This window comes from Acipenser ruthenus, chromosome 1, assembly GCF_902713425.1.
Source record: "Acipenser ruthenus chromosome 1, fAciRut3.2 maternal haplotype, whole genome shotgun sequence".
NCBI classification, from domain to species: domain Eukaryota; kingdom Metazoa; phylum Chordata; class Actinopteri; order Acipenseriformes; family Acipenseridae; genus Acipenser; species Acipenser ruthenus.
Genome location: NC_081189.1, coordinates 27,593,535 through 27,615,304, shown reverse-complemented (window position 1 = coordinate 27,615,304; position 21,770 = coordinate 27,593,535). Strand labels below are relative to the sequence as shown.

Genomic DNA, 21,770 nt, shown 5'->3' with positions numbered 1-21,770 from the left:
CACAAGGTAGGTCTGTCAAAAACAATACCGTGACGAGCACATCAGATCTGAAAATGTGACTCCCTAATTAATCTGTCTGTTAACCAGCGTACAGCTGGCAGCTGGCCATCAGTGCCGTCTCTTGGTTCACCGGTGAGGGTGGAAGAAAATGCTGCTTCTCTGTATTCAATACTATGCTTGTCCAGGCACAACCCTAACATTCTTCTTTAAACATTTTAATATAATTTCTAAGGAAAAGCTGTGAGGAAAAGACCAGCTGGAAAAACTGGGCTAAAGATATGGGGCAAGAAACATATTGGCCCATATTCACAAAACGTTATCGTGCCTGTAACAGTGTTTAACATGACAGTATTTCATTTGGTGATGCATAAACACCATTTAATGTCAAAAAACTTCACTCATCGTGACATTAGAATAACATGCCCTTAGTGACCAATTTTCTCATTAGCACATTATTTGTCTGATTCATAAATCTGTATTGTGCCATTAATTGACACTTACCGGCATCATAATTAATGCGTGCTTCAGACCAGGCGGAGAATGAGATGCGTCTTAACAGTATAATTTCCTAGAATAATTTCTACATTTAGAAACATGTATTTAAGTCAATAGTAATAATAACAAAAATGTCTGTTTAATTATCCAATAATTACGTAATTTAAGTATTTTGTTATTTGCAAAGCATACATTAAATTGCATTGTTAACTCGTCTGAACAGGATAGACTGCTTACTGGATGGAAAATATAAATCACGCTTGTAGCCTACTTGCTCTAAGAAAATGCCAGGCAAGAGGAGTGAGAAGACCCTGCAGATTTGAGCTGTGACTTGCTCTGTATTACTCTGAGGATGTGCTTCAGGTAGCAATTTAACAGGAGCAAAATTATTCACCTTGTTAGAGAACTAACATGTATTGAAGAGTCAAACTGCTAGAAACAAGGCTGTCCTACAGTATATTCATCACTGCCGTGCGCATAAAGCTAGTAGGCTACTTAGCTTTACATATTGTTCATATCATTTCATCTATCGATAGAGGCAGCTCAAGTCATTTTAAAATAACTTATATTGTCTTACGACACCCATCACGTATGTGTGTTCTACTATTTACAGCTATGCCCAAATGTTTTGCATCACCCCATAGAATTTTGCTTCATAACATTGAATGAAACATGCTATTAAGGGCAGCAGTGTGGCGTAGTGGTTAGGGCTCTGGACTCTTGACCGGAGGGTTGTGGGTTCAATCCCTGGTAGGGGACACTGCTGCTGTACCCTTGAGCAAGGTACTTTACCTAAAATTGCTCCAGTAAAAACCCAACTGTATAAATGGGTAATTGTATGTAAAAATAATGTGATATCTTGTAACAATTGTAAGTCGCCCTGAATAAGGGCGTCTGCTAAGAAATAAATAATAATAGTAATATTCAGTCTTGAACAAAGAAGACTACGAGGTGATCTGATTCAAGCATTCAAAATTCTAAAAGGAAAAAGGGGACTTTTTCGACCTGAAAAAAGAAACAAGGACAAGGGGTCACAAATGGAGATTAGATAAAGGGGCATTCAGAACAGAAGATAGGAGGCACTTTTTTACACAGAGAATTGTGGGTGTCTGCAACCAACTCCCCATTAATGTTGTTGAAGCTGACACCCTGGGATGCTTCAAGAAGCTGTTTGATGAGATTCTGGGATCAATAAGCTACTTACAACCAAACGAGAAAGATGGGCCATTTGTAACCTTTCTTATGTTCTTATGCTGAATAATGTTACATTAACATTATTCAGCATGTCTCATTCAACTTTATGAAGCAAAATGAGTTCATTCTATGGTTGATGCAAAACATTTGGGCATAGCTGTAAATGCTATAACACATGTACGTGTTGGGTGTAGTTTTCCATATACGTAACGAAAAACTGACAAATTGAACCTTGTGACATTTTGAAATCTAACATGAAATACTGTACTACTATTATGGCTTCCAGTAGACTTTTGCGATATTGTTTTGTAGTTTCTTTGATTACATAATGTTAAATAAATAGAATCAAATTATGTTTCAGGGGTGTGCAATTTAAAAAAAAAAAACTCGTCCAAGGGACAGAATGCTAGGAAAATCTACTAGTCCTTCTTAAAAATCAACTTGCCCCTTTCCATGCGCTACTCTCTCTGAAAAATAAATACATAAATTAATTAATACATAAACACATTGCCATTAGATTTACAGTCTGTATTTTATTAAAAAAAAAAAAAAACATATTGTACAGATAATCTCATATATAAGCATTTTATTTCTATCATTATAAACATATTTGTCAATCTTCATGTTTTAATAGTTTCACAAAGCGATGGATTGTGCATGTCCAGTATATAACTAATATTGCTTCTGTGCAAATCTAGTAAAAAAAAAAGTTTTTTTTTTTTTTTTAATATAGCGTTTAAGTGAATAAAAATAAATATGTAAATATGGTAAATAGCAAACCATGTTAGCAACACTAAAATCGAAAGGAAAAAAAAACATTCCTTTGCCATGGAAATTGTCTTGTAATGCTTCTAAACAGCAAACGTTTTTTTAACATCCCAACAAGTACAATGACCATGATGTGTTATAAATTACACAAAACTATTTTTTCTAATCCGCTAATACCTTCGCACTCTGATGCTTTTGTTTTTACTTTAGTAGATTGCAGCATTTAAATGTCAGGTGCATGTATTAAGAAAGCAGAATCACTTATTTGCGAATTTACAAAAACATAAATAACACCTTAAATTTAAAAGAGTAGTCTGTGAGTTGCCAGAGGCTCTCTTGGCAGCCACTTCTTGGTTTCTTTGTAACCAATAGATCTAGGGTGACCAGATTTTCAAAGCTCAAAACTGGGACAGTAGCCATATTGTGTTATATGTATTGCATACTTTTATATTCAGTTCAATAATAATAATACATTAAATCATAAAAATACATTAATGTTTTGGCATTTTTCTTTCTTTTACTCACTGCGTCAGGCTCTATTAATTGACTTTGATGATGTGGTTTAACCTGGTGGATTCGGATGATTGCAACCTTTCGCTGCTCTGTCTGGGCTAAATCTCAGCTACAAAATTACCAAAATTACCACATTACACACAATTGTAGATTCGTATTGAAGATAAACTAAATGAAAACCCATGGAGCACTAAGAAATAAGCATGTACGCATGTGTTAATCACTTTATAGAAATGATGTTCTTGATTACACTCGTTACTTGTTTTTTTTTGGTTTTTTTTTTATTTGGTTTTTACTGCAGCTCCTATAAACTAAAAGCAGTTGTTTACGTTATTTTGACAAAAGGCATTTAGAGTGTCGCGCTACATGAAGTGGCTGAAAACTGGGACATTTTTAAGATTTTGAGCAAAGTGTCGGGACACCAGGACCTTTGATGGAAATCCGGGACTGTCCCTGCTAAACTGGGATGTCTGGTCACCCTACCAATAGAAGATCAGCTTCTTCCACAGCGAGCCAAACAGAAGTTATAAGGGTGCGATGTAAACACTTTTTAAAATGTGCATGCTTTGTTGCTAGACTTCCGCAATTCAGTTTTCAGAAACTTGCATTGCTCTCTACAAATATACCTGGAGTGTCTTTCCAGCAACAGAACGAACGGACGATACGAATAGCAACCCCTTGTGTTCATACAGATTTTTTTTTAATTGATTCAATGCTAACATTCTAGGTAATGCAAAACCTTTGACCATAGCTGTATATTGAAAAATACATATTCATGTCTAACAGGATTGTTAGTAGTTCAAGAAGTTGTACAAATAAATTTCAAGAAATATGTAGTGTTTTCTAATCTAATTTCACTATTAAATCGAGTATTGTGGGACGGGCAGGGTTTTTCAATCTAGCTGTTTTTATTTATTTTAGTTTAAAAGAAGCTTTTTGTGTGGTAATGTGTACTGTATGAGAAACAGATCTGAGATGTTATTGTATGCATTGTATCTGAATTAATTGTGCAGGTATTTGCAAACTGAGAGAATACAGTAACAAATAAAAGCATAGGCAATCTTTCTGCCATTTAACAGTTACTTCTATGTTAATGTAACTGTGCAGTTCTGTCTTTCCGTGCCATTTGTCATTCAAATGAAAGTTTTAAACATAATATTATGAGAAAAATAACCGGAGCTTGCTCTCGTGCCTTCTATACTTTCTTGTGCGTTGCAAAGGAAACGTGTGCTAACATGAGAAGATCCTTTTTTTTACAACCAAAAGTTTTTTTTAAAAAAACTGTTATAATGTAGAACCCATTCTTCAGCATGTAATGCTTCTGAAGGTGTTGGACAATAATGGAGTGCTTTGGTTTTTCCAATATGCCTCCATATTTAAAGCTTCGTTTACACATGGCAGCCTACACAAACCTACCCTGTGGATGTTAACTCTCTACTGTGAATAGGAATTTGAGAGTTATGTTCAGCCCTGGCACCCAATCACAATGCTCAGAGCGTTTAGGTGCAGTTTGGCTGCAAAACAATGGAAATCTCAGTGTGACCAATATTACATTTGCTATTATTCTCATATCATTTTAAATACACTACCTTATTTAATTCAGCATATTAATACATATTGCCTATTTTCATGGTCATATTGTACTTGATATAACATCACATGATCAGTTAGTTATGTTTTCAGGAATGTGATAGAAACTATTTTTTTTACTTGGCAGAAATATGCTTGCATATATTAACAGAATATTGACAGAACAGACACTCCATGGAAATAGATTACAGTTCTTATTTATCTTTAAAAAAACAACGAATCTATGACCATGCATTGAATATGCAAATAACCAATTTAATTGGCTTGCAGAAGCAGGGGTCATCATTAAAACACATGTCAGCAATAATTGTCACTGTTCATGCTGAAACATGAGCACACTGCTAAGACTGAACAGCATGTTTTTTTTTTGTTTTTTTTTTAAACTGCAGCTTCAAAAACAGAAAACATCAAAACTGGGTATATATGAATGGGACATTGAGCTATCATATTACTAATGTAAAACATGCTAGAATGTGATTGACTGATAATTCTACCATAACAAAACAATGCATAAGGTTCCATCAGTTAAAAACAAAAATGTATGTGCAGAAAAGCAATGAGTCATCACTGAACGACTGTTTCTTCTCAGGTTTGGACATATTCTCATTAGCTTGTTTTTATAGTTGTTATATGCATTAGCAGTTTAATTTTAAGAAAATATAAATTCATGTAATTAACAAAATAGATGTAGAGAAATGTATATTTGATGTCTAAGCAATGCTTTTATTCTGTACTAATGCTGATAATCAGATCTCCATATTAATGTGTGGATGTATATTTTCACGGAGGTGAGACCGAATCAATCGGCCTCCAAGGCTGGGAAGCGAGCGTTACTTCCCCCAAGGGGAAATGAAAACAGGATAGCAGATGAATTGAAAAGATGAAAGGAAATCCAGAGATTTCCCCAGCTTGCAAGGGTAGCCTATGCTGATGGAGGTCGACATGGTCGGACTTCTAAGACGAGTGTTGGCCGGGGGTCCCTTCTGGCTTGCAGAGAAGCTTCTATGCAGAGGACGAGGCCAGCATGGCTGGGTCTCTAAGGCTGATAAGTGAGCTTCACTTTTCCTCAGAGGTGGCGCAGCCTTATGGAGGAGCAAGGGAGGATGGAGGAAACAAAACAGCAAGACAAAGAATGAGGGTGTTACTTGGGGTTTAAATAAGGAGATTGACAGACATTTTGACAGGACATAACTGGGGAGGAGCTGTAGCTCCTGCCCCCTGAACCACACTAAGGTTACAATATTGTGAAACCGAACTAAAACCAATAAAAAAATGCATGCCTCCTAAACCACATTACCTTGAAAACTTGATCGTCATAATAATATATATGTTATGGACAAACCCCGAAACTGGGCGGTTCAAGTCCTAAATTAATCCTAAATGAATGAAGATCTTTCATTCCGGGTTTTGACCGGGCAGATCTAGGGAGTGCCCAGCAATGCTCGGTCAAAGTCCAAAATTAATCTTAAAAATCTTTCATTCAGTGTTTTTAGGGGACAAAGTCAGAGTTACGATTGAAGAGCTTGTTTGACCTGCCTACCTGAGTAGCATCATTGACTCACTCATCTCATTCGTAAAAACTACACAGGAAGTCCCGTTTCAGAAAATAGGCATATATTTAAAAGTGTATTTTAAAATGTATTTTTATTGATGACATGACTAAATTAAATATAAGACTAATTTATTTGAAACAAATTATTAAAATCTAGATATGTATTACGTACTTAACTTACACTCTCAGTCACTCCGCTCAGTATGCTCTCCAGCTGTTAGATCTCTTGTCATAAACCAAAATCAAACGTGAATCAGGTAATCATTCATGTTCCATCCAGTGACTGCACCCATCTCTCTGATTGGACAATTCAATTCTACTTCTTATTAGTATTGGTTGTTATTACGTTATTAATAATACTGTCCTTTTTATACACAAGTGTCAATGGGGTTTGTCATGTTAATTTTTGTTCCGATGTTCCTTGTTCCAAAGGTCTGCCTGTCACTCAGAACAGGAATGAAAGAACAAATTTGGACTCTGCCCGAGAAGCAGTGGGCAGAGCTTACATTTTTCATCAGCCTGTATTCCCTATCTGAGCTGGCAAGTGAATAGCACAATTCAGTTGTGCCAAGTATAACGTTCAAATATCAAAGAGGTTAACTCAACTTCACACCTCTGAAATCTGAAAGACAAACACAGGTCAGCAAAGCTGGGTTCATTTGATTGGCACCACACCCCAAGAATAAAAATATCCAGCTTCAAGAAAGGACAGTGGCACACTGGTGAAGTAAAGTGTGAGAAAGACTAGTACTTCATTTTCTGACAAATTGGATGTTCTTTATTTGATAACCACGGTATTTCATAACTACTGAAAACTTAAAAGAAAATACATTAAAGAGTGTCATACTATAAAAATGGAGTTAAGGTAATTAATCACTGACGTTTTGGTGGTTGCTGGAAAGGGAACAAAAGATTCTGTTTCATTTTAATGAAAAAACTAGTGACAGCTTAAATTAACATTTTCTAACTTAATTACCCCGTGTTAATGATACCAGATTACCAAGTAAAAACAAAACATTGTGGTTGGTCATTTTTAATAATGAAGATGTCAACTCAGGTGGTAATATTTATAGCACAATAGCTTACTTCTTCCTTGTGCCCTTTCTTTCTGATTGTATCTATACATTTTTTCTAGTTTTTAAAAGGCATCTGTATCTTCATCCCTATAAACACACACACGCACACGCACACACACACACACACACACAGTACAGTACATGCTTTCTGCTTCTAGGCATAATTGTTTAACAGTTACCCTTGTTGAGCCGGTTCTCACCAAAGATATACATCCAAAGCTTTAATATATCTGTCCTTGCCATCTTAATGAAGGTGATAATCTCTAACTAAAAAGAAAGAAAAAACATACTGAAAGGGACTCAGTTAAGGCATTGCTTGATGAGCAGTAGTGACTCATGCATTACCAATTGAAGACTTTCAACATGGTGTATGTTTAAAAGTAAACTTGCAGCCCCATGCTTACACTACTCCTACTTTTAAGCTGGCTTTGATGGGGCATAGGCTGTAGTGTAAACGCAGTCATCCAGCCATCCTAAAAGTGGCCTGCTTCAGAGGGGGGCTCTGCAAAGGCTTTGGTCTGTCAAACAAACACAGACAACAGCAACAGAAAGTTGGGATTGTTACTCGGACAACAGAACCAAAAAATATTTTTGACAGACTGCTCAGAGAGACAGTGGCAGAAGATTCAATAATACAAACAGGCTTTTATATGTGCTGTAATGTGAAAAGACATTTTTAACGTGCATAATTTCTGTGGGATGAAGGTGAAACAAGCCTAGTTGCCATGTGTGGCAAAGTGCCCCGCCCCTGTGTGCATTTGTGTGTTCTGTGTTGTATATATGCGTGCGTATGTTAATGTTGGTGTATAGATTGGTACACGGGATATAAACGGGTCTGTGTTTCACGTGTATTTAAAAAGTGTATATTTGTATTTAGGCACGGGATTGCACATCACGCACGTGCATTTAAAATGTAATATGTGAGCACGGGGTTGCACAGAATTAATTCACGTGCTGGGATTCAAGTGAATAATTAATTAGTAATTGAATCCCAGCACAAACAGTATAAATAGATGCACGTTTAGTCACTCGTGGTTGAGGTGTTCGGTGAGTGGAGAACGGGTGAGAGAGAAGGGGAAATACATTTAAATATCAATTGCTATGACGTGCTGGTAGGACCAGCACGATACTTGTTTATTTAAAACTCACCGTGTTTGTTTGTGTGTCTGTCCGTTTACTGTATAGTCCGTTTTGTTTGTCTTTTTATTTTGGCGTGTAGTGCCGTGTCCCGTGTTTTTGTGTTTAAAACCTTTTATTTTCTGTTTATTAAATGCTGAGCGCGATCACGCGCTCAGCCTAACCAAAATCCAAGTCTCTTTGTATTCCTTCCTGCTTCTGGTCTGACGCCACCCACTCTGGCCGTCTTTGTGACACCATGTCACTTTATTGTAGGGTTGCCACCTTTTCCACAGACCAAACCAGGACATATTTCTCCGTCAGCCTTGGTCTATCAAAACTGCCGTATACTGTAATACAGTTTAATACAATACCACCAGATCGTGGTACAAATCAATAATCATGCGGTATACACAGTATTGTGCTCTTGATATTTCTAGCAATCGAACTTGCAATCGAACTCGACGACGATTTCTGTTCAGTTTTCAAGTAGCCTAAAATTACATGTATATGAATGCAGTTTTCATTATTGTTAAACTGATGGTTCAGTGATTTCATATAAATATTTCTGAAAAATCAGTTATACAATTATGCGTATTACACTTATTAATAATAATAATAATAATAATAATAATAATAATAATAATAATAACCGATTTTCCAGAAATATTTATACATTTAAACAGAGATTACACTTAAGCAGGTTGGTGCTATTCAGTCCTTACATAAAATATGACTTTACCATTAACAGAATTCATTATGCTACATTAATTATTTTACTCAACTTCAATATGAAATCATGGAAACATCATGATCTATAACATATTTAAATGCACAATAATGCAAACTGCTTTCATCTACCTGTAATTTTAGGCTACTTGAAAACTGAACAGAAATCGTTATGCATGTAACTTACATATTGTTAATGCTGTGCTCCTTTTTGAACGGCATAGTCCTTTAGTTCAGTATCTCAGCTTAATCGTTTAGCTGTCACTCGCTGAAGCTGATTTTACAGGAAATCTACAGATTCTAGTTACTGACGCTTCATAGAACAAAAGTAAAAAAATAAATAATCCCTGTACAAAGTTATGATACTCTCATACCAAATATGTCATTTACATTGTTTTAATTGTGAGTCTGTTTAACAATAGATGTTAAACGTTTATACACGAACAACATAGAAATACTGTATATAATTCATATTAGTACTGTATTTTGAAACTATTGAAAATGTATATTTTCATAATTGGTAACATGTACCGGTGTAATGTTATTTTCAGGTACACGGGTAAAAAGTGGTACGCAGCGCGTGCCTAAATAACATTTAAACAACTTCCGCTAAGAAAGCAGGGATGTGTCCATTTAAATCTAGTATGTTATGCTGTTTTCTGTCTTTTACATCTTTTTAAATTTAATTTATCATATTTTCCCACCATTTAGAAAACAGAATGCGAATATTTATCATATGCAATACACTGAGTCTTGTACATTTTTTTACTTGGTCAAATCATGTGTGCTCGCTCACAGTGGGTGCACAGTAGGGGTCACATATTCCAAGCATCTGTCACTTATAATTAATTATATATTTTTAATTCCTGTGACTGGAGGTAAGAAGTGTGCTCTGTGGTTGCAAATACATTACATTTTGCTGTGGAAGATACCGTTTTGCATTAGCCGCCATGTTGTTTTGACTGGCATAGCCTGCTGGGGTCACATGACTGCAACCCCTCACTTGGATTGTTTACATCACATGGATGTGTTCGTTGTCCTCAGCATTATTCAAATGCTGAGGACAAAGTACAATGTACAGATCAGTACTAAGGGCAGCAGTGTGGAGTAGTGGTTCTGGACTCTTGACCGGAGGGTCGTGGGTTCAATCCCAGGCGGGGGACACTGCTGCTGTGCCCTTGAGCAAGGTACTTTACCTAGATTGCTCCAGTAAAAACCCAACTGTATAAATGGGTAATTGTATGTAAAAATAATGTGTAAAAAATCATGTAATTGTATGTAAAAATAATGTGAAATCTTGTAACACTTGTAAGTCACCCTGGATAAGGGTGTCTGCTAAGAAATAAATAAGAATAAACACTACATTTCTAATAAGATAGTGGAAATCGTTTACGTGGCTAATGTGTGTCAAAGCAACTATTACAGAAAGGTAGCTGTTTCTTATGTGTTTCACTTAAAACCAGACATTAGGGCGTCCGGGCTTGTTCATTCCTGCCAGAAATAGTGATAAAGCGTCTTGGTCACTGGCTCTGCTGGAATCACTGGCTCTGCTGGAATCTCGTTTACTAAAGCAAAATAACTATTAAAAACACAAAATAGTGCCAAATTTAGAAATACTAAAAGAAAATTAAGTTCATTTACAAAAGGTTTGAATATAAATCTGTTTCAGTGTCTTCAATGATTTCACAGAATTTACATCTGACAAATAAAAGCACCAAACAATAGGAAGACAGTTTAAGATAACCACCACAGAACATTGTATTAAATTCTTAATATGATCGCTTTTTGTCTTCCAGAGGGAGTCATTGGCAAGATGTAAAATAACACAGTGCAGACTTTTTACATGTGTGCTCCAATTTGGTTAGGAATGGCTTTTATACAACAGCAGTAACCAAGCCAAGTTCAAATCTAATACTTCAAATCCAATTTAATCATTTCCAGATTGAGGAATACATTCTATTTTCCATCTGCTTAAAAAACAAACAAAAAAAAACGAAATTCTTATCCCAAACTCTATGTACAATATATATTCCAAAAAGGGAGAAAGGGAGAGGCAGAGAGAGAGAGGAAGAGGAAGAGAAAGATTTTATGGATAAAGACGATTTGTATCCAAGCCATTGGTAAAAATCTGTATTTGAATAAGAGTGCATGATTTCCAATGCATACTAATTTCTGACTGTTAATAGACTCCAGTTGGTAGTTAATTCTGCTATTGGGTCTCTTTTCATGCCAGTTACACTAACTACATAACACCCCTACTGGCTCAGCTGCTTGGATTCTGGTGAAATACCACATCCACTTCAAAGTTCTGCTATTGACCCACATAGCTCATCCAACAAGGTTTGCACTTGGGTGGGCAGGTGCTGACTCATTTAACTACTTTTGCTTTATGCCATAATGGGGTAAAATAATTACTCTTGTCTATCTGATTTCATCAGTTTAGGTTTTCACACATTTTAGAAATGTAAATAAGTCCGGGAGCTTCCAAGGGGCGGCGCTCAATTGGCCGAGCGCTGTCCGGGGGGAGGGAGGGTTAGGTCGGCCAGGGTGTCCTCGGCTCACCGTGCACCAGTGACCCCAGTAGTCTGGCCAGGCGCCTGCGGGCTTGCCTGTAAGCTGCCCGAGAGCTGTGTTGTCCTCCAACGCTGTAGCTCTTGGGTGGCTGCATGGTGAGTCCGCAGTGTGAAAAAAAAGCGGTCGGCTGATGGCACACGCTTCGGAGGACAGTGTGTTTGTCTTTGCCCTCCCGATTCAGTGTAGGGGTGGTAGCGGTGAGCTGAGCATAATAAAATAATAGGCAATTCCAAATTGGGAGAAAATAATAATAAAAAAATAATAAGAAGAATAACTGAGAAATGTAAATACATTTCATTCTCAAACATCTGTTTTATTTTAGTCAAAATATATACACTGCTGTGCAAAAGTCTTAGACATGTTGCATTTTTCTACTCTGATGCATTATGAGCATCAACAATTTACTCAAAGCCTCCACTAGTGTCTTCTACTATTATAACAACCTTGACTTGCATAAAGAAGGGAAAACATTCAGTGCATTTACATGAGCATAAGAATTCCGATATTTTTCGGAAAACTAAGTTTACATAAAACTAAGTTTATGTAAAACGAATTCCGATATCAAAAGTCATGTAAACACAGTGTTGTATCTTGTGTTCCTCGTAGTGTAATTCCCCACAATAACGACACTCTATCCAGGGTAACCCAAACAGAACAACTATTTATTATATGGTCTATAACATAGCCAGGCTGGTGATTATTCCTCTTAATTGCACACTACTGCTAGTCCTCATATTATTAACCATGACGCTACGAATCCGTCTGGAAATCTGCCCTCACGCTTCAGTTCTCTTTTTCGGAAGTGACGTCCTAGCCAGCCGACGTCACTACACTTCCTCCCTTCTAAAGTTGCTACTACTATCTCGTCCGTGAATATCTAATTAACATAGTCCTTGAGATAATTTGGAGGAATTCTCGTCCTCACTGAATGTCTTGGTACTTCCTGTTGCATAGAACTATTTACAGATGTCTCTCCAGGATTCCTGCTTTGACCATCTCTGTGAAGATCCTCTGGTGCAGTTTGTTGCTCAGCCCTTTCTGGTGACCTCATCTCAGTACCTAACCGTTCTCCCTGCAATGTGGTGCTTCCTGACTCTGTAGTTATCTCTTGGTCTATTGGAATAACTGCTGGACTTTCCTCAGGGGTGTGTTTTTTTTCTCTCTCTCGGACTTGATCCACATGGCGTCTCACTATTTGTCCATTTCCTAATTTAGCAGTATATGAAACAGGACCTGTTGAATCTTGCACGATCGCTGAAATCCACCTTTCCCCTGGTCCAAAGTTCCTGACATAAACCAGATCTCCTCGCTCAAATGTTCTGAGCTTGGCATGTTTGTCATGTCTTTCTTTGACTCGCAGTTGTCTCTTCTGAATTTTCCTTTTTAAGTCAGGCTGTAGAAGATCCAGTGTAGATCGTAATTTTCTTCCCATGAGCATTTCAGCCGGAGACAAGCCTGTTGTTGATTGTGGTGTAATCCTGTAACTAAACAACGCTCTGGCCAATTTTACTTCCACAGTGTTTCCTGGTGTTTTCTTCAAATATTCTTTCACAGTTTGCACAGCCCTCTCTGCTAAACCATTAGATGCGGGATGGTAAGGCGCTGTTGTTACATGACTAATGCCATTTGCTTTCATAAAGCCTTGAAACTCTGAACTGAGGAAAGCAGTGCCATTGTCCGACACTATGGTTTCTGGTAATCCATGTGTACTGAAGCTGTGACGAAGTTTCTCTATTGTTGCTGAAGCTGTCGATGTATTGGAAGGGTAAACATCTATCCATTTTGAATGTGCGTCTATTATCACTAGGAACATTTTTCCTAGGAATGGGCCTGCATAATCGATATGTAGTCTTCTCCATGGTTTATCGGGCCACTCCCAAGGATGCAGTGGTGCTTGAGCTGGAGCTTTCTGGTGTATTTGGCATGTTTCACAAGTTTTGATTTGCATTTCAATGTCTTCGTCTATTTTTGGCCACCAAACGTAGCTTCGAGCTAGACCTTTCATGCGTGTAGACCCAGGGTGAGCCTGGTGTAACTGATTCAAGATTTGCACTCGGCCTGGTTTTGGTATAACCATCCTGGCTGCCCAGAGTATGCAACCATCTAGTACGCTCAATTCGTCTTTTCTGGAAAAGAAGGGCCTCATCTCTGTTTCATGTACTTGTGCCGGCCAACCTCTGAGCACATATTCTCGTACTCTCGCCAGCACTGGGTCCTTCCCTATCCACGCCCTAATTTGTGATGCAGTTACCGGGGGCATGTCCAAGTGGTCCATCAATAATACTCTGTCTTCAGTCCTTCCTGCTGGTGGGCTTTCTGGCAACGGAAGGCGACTAAAAGCATCTGCATTACCATGATCTTTTCCGGGCTTATACTGAATTGTATATTCGTATGCTCTTAAGGTTACTGCCCATCTCTGGATTCTGGGTGATGCCATCTGTGGGACAGCTTTCATCTCATTTAATAGGGTGATCAATGGCTTATGGTCTGTACAGATTGTAAAATGTCGACCATATATGTAATTGTGGAACTTTTGTACTCCAAATATCACTCCTAAACCTTCTTTGTCCAGCTGAGAATAATTCTTTTCTGCCTCTGTCAATGTTCTGGATACAAATCCAATTGGTTTTTCTACCCCCTCAGGCATACGGTGCGACAGAACAGCCCCTACTCCATATGGTGAAGCATCGCAGGACAAGATCAGCTCTTTAGTTGCATCATAGTGGACTAGCACATCCGATGACTGTAACAGTTTCTTTGATGCTTCAAAGGCTTCTTGTTGTTTAGCTCCCCACATCCATTTCACATCTTTGCGTAACAGTACATATAGGGCTGTCAACAGTGTTGATACCCTGGGAAGGAATTTATTATAATAATTCAATAGTCCCAGATATGCTTTTAATTCTGTTACATTCTTAGGAGCTGGGGCCTGTTGTATTGCCCTGACTTTGTCTTGCACCGGGTGCAAACCTGTGGCATCTATTTTGTGTCCTAGAAATACCACTTCTTTCTCGAGGAAAGTACACTTACTCCGTTTAAGGCGCAGACCTGCAGCTTCCAGCCTGCTTAACACTGTTGTCAAACTCTGGAGGTGTTCCTTTTCTGTGCTTCCTGTGACCAAGATATCATCTAGGTATATGGCCACGTTAGGGATCCCCTGCAACAACCCCTCCATAGTCCTCTGGAATATAGCAGGTGCTGAAGAAACACCAAAGGGAAGCCGATTATATCTAAACAGTCCTTTATGGGTATTTATGGTCACATACTCCTTGGACCCCTCATCTAATACAACCTGTTGGTATGCATGACTCATGTCTAGTTTAGTGAATCTCTCTCCCCCTGCCAGGATGGCAAATAAATCCTCAATCTTGGGGATTGGATACTGCTCCAGTTTGGACACTCTATTTACAGTGAGTTTATAATCCCCACAGATACGCACAGAGCCATCCGGTTTCAAGACAGGTACAATAGGCGCTGCCCAGTTTGAAAACTGCACAGGTTCTATAATCTTCTCCTTTAACAGTCGTTCCAGCTCCGCTTCCACTTTAGGCTTCATGGCATAGGGGACTGATCTGGGTTTGAAAAATCGGGGGTTGGTGTTGCCGTCAACGTATATTTTTGCTTTTGCTCCCTGTAAGGTGCCCAGTTCCTCTTTAAACACAGTTCCATGCACTTCTAACACATCACATAGCCTCTGACAGCTTGTTTGTGTCAATTGATGTAACACTCTCCAATCCATTTCTAACTTTGAAAGCCACCCTCTGCCTAGTAAATTTGGCCCTGAAGTAGCCACCACCACTAATGGTAATTTATTGACTTTTTCTTTGTATGTCACTGTCACTACAGCTGCTCCTAAAGTATCCACTAGCTGGCCTGTGTATGTTTTTAATTTAATTGTGCACTTTCCTAATGCCGGTGCTTGTTTGTTGTTCCATAATTTAGAATAAGCTGCTTGGCTCATTATGGTAACACTACAGCCAGTATCCACTTCAAATTCTACATGCCTTCCATTTACATCAAGCTTCATGGTAAAGGGATCTACTTTTGGAATATCCATGTTCACTATACTGTAGATTGTGTATATCTCTTCTGTTTCTTTGTTTGTTCCTGTATCGCCCCCTTCTGCTATGTGAAGAGCACTGCGGGTGTCATTAGAAGTAAATTGACGTTTCCCTTTCCCACTTGGAGACGTGTCTTGGCTTCCTCTTGCTTTGTTTCTGCAAGCTCTGCTAATATGGCCTTTAATGCCACAATTATAGCACGTTTCTAACTTAAATCTACACTCGTTTGAGTTATGCAGACCTCCACATCGATAACAATTAGTGCGCGCTGGCATTTTATACTGTCGCCTGCTAGTAAACACTTTGTTTACAGTAGACTGTGCTTGCTCTTGTTGCGCGCTGACACCCGTGTCGGTTGTATCTTTAAACTGTGACTGTAAGTCCTTTACATTTTTGTTTGCAGACTCCATAGCTTGGGCAATGTTTAAGGCAGAAATAAATGTTAACTGCGATTCAGACAGCAGTCTTCTCTGTATTGCGTTCTCATTTATGCCACAGACAAGTCTATCTCGTAACATTTGACTCAGTGCATCACCATAGTTACAGTCTTTAGCTAGCCTTCTTAATTCAGCTACGTAATCTCCCACAGTCTCATCAGTTTTCCTGTTCCTGGAATTAAATTTAAATCTTTCGACAATTTCACTTGGTTTGGGATTATAGTGGTTTTGTAGCAATTTGACTAAATCTTCAAACGATTTGTCTCCCGGTTTCTCAGGACTCAGTAGATTCCGTATTAAACTGTAGGTCTGTGCCCCCACGCCACTCAGTAGAATCGCTCTCTTTTTATCAGCAGCGTCAATGTCATTTGCAGTGAAAAAATGAGTTAATATCTCGCAATATTCTTCCCAAGTCTGAGAGTTAGCATCAAACGGAGAAACTGACCCCACTGTGCCTGACATTTTTCTTGGATTAGTTTATTCCAGCGTTTTATAATTAAGTAGTTTGCTTCTGTTATATATATATATATTTACCTTGAAAATCTTCTTACTTCACCCGATCCAATGTTGTGAGTAGTAAGCGCTGCTGTCTTTGTTTTCCGTTTTTTTTTTTTTTTGTTTTTTTTTTTGTTTTCTAATTGTTTATCCTCGTCGCCATTTTATGTTGTATCTTGTGTTCCTCGTAGTGTAATTCCCCACAATAACGACACTCTATCCAGGGTAACCCAAACAGAACAACTATTTATTATATGGTCTATAACATAGCCAGGCTGGTGATTATTCCTCTTAATTGCACACTACTGCTAGTCCTCATATTATTAACCATGACGCTACGAATCCGTCTGGAAATCTGCCCTCACGCTTCAGTTCTCTTTTTCGGAAGTGACGTCCTAGCCAGCCGACGTCACTACACACAGTTTTCCAAAAATGTTTCAGAATATTCAGAAAGTAAGTTTTCGGAAAACAGCACCTAGAAATTTCCAATTAAATACCAAAAACTAACAAAATGTATATGATGTAAACACACTTTTCGGAAAACTTATTGAAATCGCACACTGCGCATGTGCACACTTTGACCCTTTTCTCCTGCACGTGTTTTTAGAAAACAGAGAAAATAATAATAATCTGTAGTCAGTCTGCATGCATCCATTTGTCTAATTAGGGATAAAGTAATACATTTGTTAAAGTCTGCATGTATTTGTCAATAGCCCATACTGAAGCAGCAAATGTTTTCCAGTTTTAAAATGACGTGAGAATTTAAAATAATGTCTGCAAAAGAAACTGGTAATATAGAACAGGAAGAGCTGTTGGAAAGGTTGATTGCCCATTTTGGGGGATCTGAATAGAGGTGTAGGATATTAATCTTTGAATTTAAGACCTGACACTTCGATAAAGCACTTGAGTTATTGGATTGGTCTCCGTTCTGTCTCAAGAAATATTCGGTCTGTTCAAATCATACTTAGGCTACTACAGTACTTTGAATGCGAAAATATCCTGTGTTTTCTGGAAACTAAAATCCATGAATACAGTTGAATTCTAATTAGATTTTCTATTGTTAATCAGATAAACACAGAAAAGTGACGTTTTAAGAAAATCAGTTTTCTGATTCGGTTTTCCGAAAACATTAATTTTGCATCACTTGATTTTCAAGGTGTGGTATCCGAAGCATAATCAACAAGTACAGAAAAACATCATCTGTAATTGACATTACTTAATTGGACCAATTAAGTGCTTATTAGATGCTTAATTAGTCAAATTAAGTCATTTAGGGTATAGTTGGAACAAAAACCAGGAGGGACACCGACCCTCCAGGACCAGGATTGGAGACCCCTGCCTTAAGGAATAGAAAGAAGACAAGCGTTGAATTGACAACAGAACTGGTAGAAGGCACAGGTGTCATTGTCCATCCATCAACAGCCCAACAGTTGTGCTGGGCTGGGCTGGGCTGGGCTGTAACTCCCCTGGCTGTAACTCCCCTGGCTGTAACTCCCCTCCCTCCAGAGAACACTCCTTCTCCACCCTCGCCCCGCAGTGGTGGAATGACCTTCCTATGGATGTCAGGACTGCCCAGTCCCTGACCACCTTCCAGCGCCTCCTCAAGATGCACCTCTTCAGACAACACCTGTAAAACTCAACTCTTCCCTTCTGGACAATATAACACTCTGCCTTTAATGCACTTTAACTTGCACTTATCTTCTCCCTATTTTACTGTATTTAATCCTGCACTTAACCAAATCTGTAGTATTTGGTATTTAACTTGCACTCGTATCTAACCCTGATGTATCTATCTGCTGTCGAACTGCCCCGATATCAAATTGTACTGTGTTTTGTATTTGCTTTTATTAGGACTGAAGTCACTGTATTTTGTATCTTGCTCTTAACTGTACTGTAATTCTGGATATGTATTTTTGTATAGAACCGTAAGTCGCCCTGGGTAAGGGTGTTTGCTAATAAATAAATAATAATAATAACCTCCCAGTGACCCTGGTGGCAATTAAAAACATGAAAATGATTTAAAAATAAATACAAGTGCAACATAAATCAGTTTACACCCCAATGCAGAATTTCACAAAGATCTGTCTGATTTTAATACATATTTTGCTTCTTTAACAAGGGCAGTGTTTTCCACATTTTAAATGCTTATTTCTCCTAATCTTCAACAGGTGTGTTAAAGTGTCTATATCTGTACTGAAATATACAGTCAGTAGAGTGGCACTCAAGAACAGAGGTGGTGATACCGTAGTTTTCCCATTAGGTTCAGCCTTGTATAGAGTCACAGTCCTTTTGTAGGAATTACATCTGTTCCTTATACAACCTATATGCAGCTACAAATTGATTGTTGATTGTTTTTAGCACTGATGTTTTCAGGTACTTTGCATGATAACAGGCTTGTTTTCAATACATATCTATAATTACTCTTGGAATTAATTCATTATGTTCATACATTTGATGCTACTTTCACCAAATACAATTATTCTTGACGAACATAATTTATGAGTACATATTTTTTTTCTTACTGTATATTGGTATTTAAAAAGGATTCTATTTTTTCACATTGTTCTGCAGTTCGTTTTCGTGCCAAAAAGCATAGTTATTAGCTAAAATGTACTTTCATGTAAAAGCATTTGTATCTACACAGTTTACTACCAAGGTTTCAAAGTTAAGTAAAATAACCTGTTCATTAAATTGAGATTATGCATTTTGCTTTGTTTATAAAATTCTGTGAAATTTCCTTTTTTTACAAAAATGTTTTTGGTGTATGACAACAATAATATAATTTCAGTTTATAAATCAAGTTTTAATTTGTATAGTAAAATCAACAAAATTATAATTTTACTGTAGGATTCATACACCAGAATTTTATTTAGGTATAATAATATAACAATATTAAAGGATTTTCTAGAGAAATTGATTTTCATTAGATGTGGTATTTTACTTCCAATTGTTCCTGCTAGAAAGTACACTTGTTAGAGTTGTCTATTCTTACTTCATTTTAAATTAGGTTGCCATTTACTCTGACAACCAAAAATAATAGTAATGAAATGTATACCACGGCAAGGGTCATTTACATGTCAAAAGAGACATGTTTTAATTATACTAATCAACAAACACATGGCTGTAAAATGTCCTTGTTCTACACAGGTTTGTTGGTTCAAAATGTGTGTTTGCTGACTGATCCACATATTAAAAAAAGAAGCACTGTTTTTCTTTTTTAAAGCCTAAGCTGCCAGGATGTAATGGTGTCTTAAGATAAACAGTGAAATAGTAGTCTTTACTAGGCATCTATCCTGCAGGAAAGGCTGCCTTAAATGATTGTGATTTTCATGCTAGGCTTGACTTTCTGTACATGCAAACAGATATAAATCAGCTTTTCCAGTAGTGAAGGATGTTTTACTCAAGAAAAGTGCTCATGTAAGCCCTACTAAATTGCTGGGGTGTGAAAGTGCTTCTTTGTTCCTGTTTCACTGCTGTCCTATACGTCAGGGGTTTTCAACCTTTTATTTTTTTTAAAGCTGTACCCCTTCTGTCCGAAGGTTTCAGCTCAAGAACAAAAAATAATTAACATTAAAAATGAGCATTTCAAGAGGACACCTGGGCCTGGTGGATCTTGCATAGCTCGTCAGTCCTTGGTACGATGTTAGAAACACACTCTCATCTCATCATTCATGTGTAATCTTGCTCTGTGCTTTGTTTTAATAGCAGCCAAGGCAGAGAATCCAGACTCACATAAACATGTAGTTGTAAACTTTAGCAAGACTTTCATTGCTTTCCTGGTAAGGTCTGGGTATTCAGTTGAGATATCCAACCTAAACTGGAGTGGTTTGTCCACAGATCTGATACTTCTGATGTAAAAAAAAACTGTCATTGCTCTGCTCCTTTTAATCAGTGTGTCCTATTCATTAACATTTGGACTGTGCAATATTTCCTTATTGGTAACATTTGAAAATGGATCTCTGATCCGATTTTTAAACTTTTCCATTTCAGTGAAGCACACGTTGAACTGAGCAACAAGCTCTGTGAGATGGCAGCAGATTATGTCTGAGATGTCCACCGCTTAAGATCCTCCATCATTGAGGTCAGTTAGGCAGGTGAACATCGTTGTTATTCTCATTCTGACTCGTTCATTCCATCGTTCTGCTTTTGACGTGAACCCTTTGATTTTGACAGAGATCTATGACATTAGTCTCTGGTCCTGCATGCGTGCATTAAGTCTGTTTATTCATCAAATACATCTGCCAAAGCCTTTCGTGATTATGTACTGGTTAAATATCTGCTACTGTTGTTTGTGTAGGCAGTGTAGACAACAAAAAAAGTCTTCAACTAAATTCTTTTCACAAATGTAGGAAACAAATACTAACAGCTGAGCCTGATTCTCTACGTCTGTAGATTAATCTATCTGGAGCGCATATCCTTTTAATTTGTTTGGATTTACACATGTGGGCCACAAAGTTAATAATGGTATTATACAATTATTGTTTGTCCTTAGAAGTACCCCCAGTGGTACGGGTACCCCCGGTTGAAAACCCCTGCTATAGGTCAAAGTTCCTATTGTAGCTATATTGCCTGAGGTAATGAAAGTATAACCCCCTTTCTCTGTACCTGCGTTTAGGTAGGGCACGGCTATTGGTAGTCTTGCTGTGTTTTAACAAAAGCACAGCTTCCGCATGCAGAGCAGGTATACCAACTAAAAAATTACGTAACGGTGCACATTATTTAAATCAAACTAAAGACTATGATAATAATAATTATAAAAATGAAACGTGGATCGTATAGTGGTAATTGTAATGTGTTGCATTGTGTTATTTGGCTTATAAACCCAGACCACCTTTTCAAACAGCCCAAGCACTCACACTCCAGTGTTACAGACAAATACTTTTTTTATTTTCCTGCAATACACAATTGTATGTCCATTATTCCCAGAGTCCTGGGTCCAAAAGCCAGGGGCTTTTCGCACACTTTATATTTATATCCCCCGGAGGTCCCCTTTCATCCTTAGAAGGGAAGGGGCTCCTGGTAGTCATGTTTGTAGTTCTGCGGCGATATCGTTGCCCTGGCTACACAAGCAACCAAATTAGACTGCTAAATTTGGAATTTCAGTAGTCAGAAAGACTTGCTGAATCCAATGGTTAATTGTTTTGTTTTTTTCAGTGATTTTTTATTTTGA

At 37.8% G+C, this 21,770-nt stretch overlaps 1 protein-coding gene across 1 annotated transcript; it reads right to left on the bottom strand.

The window, feature by feature from the left end:
• Nucleotides 1–12,200: 12,200 nt before the first annotated feature.
• LOC131736957 (uncharacterized protein K02A2.6-like) lies at nucleotides 12,201–17,007 on the bottom strand. Its single transcript, XM_059022982.1, has one exon. It carries the CDS (start codon nucleotides 16,565–16,567, stop codon nucleotides 12,485–12,487), a length of 4,083 nt encoding a protein of 1,360 aa, XP_058878965.1. The 5' UTR covers nucleotides 16,568–17,007; the 3' UTR covers nucleotides 12,201–12,484.
• Between the last annotated feature and the right edge of the window lie 4,763 nt (nucleotides 17,008–21,770).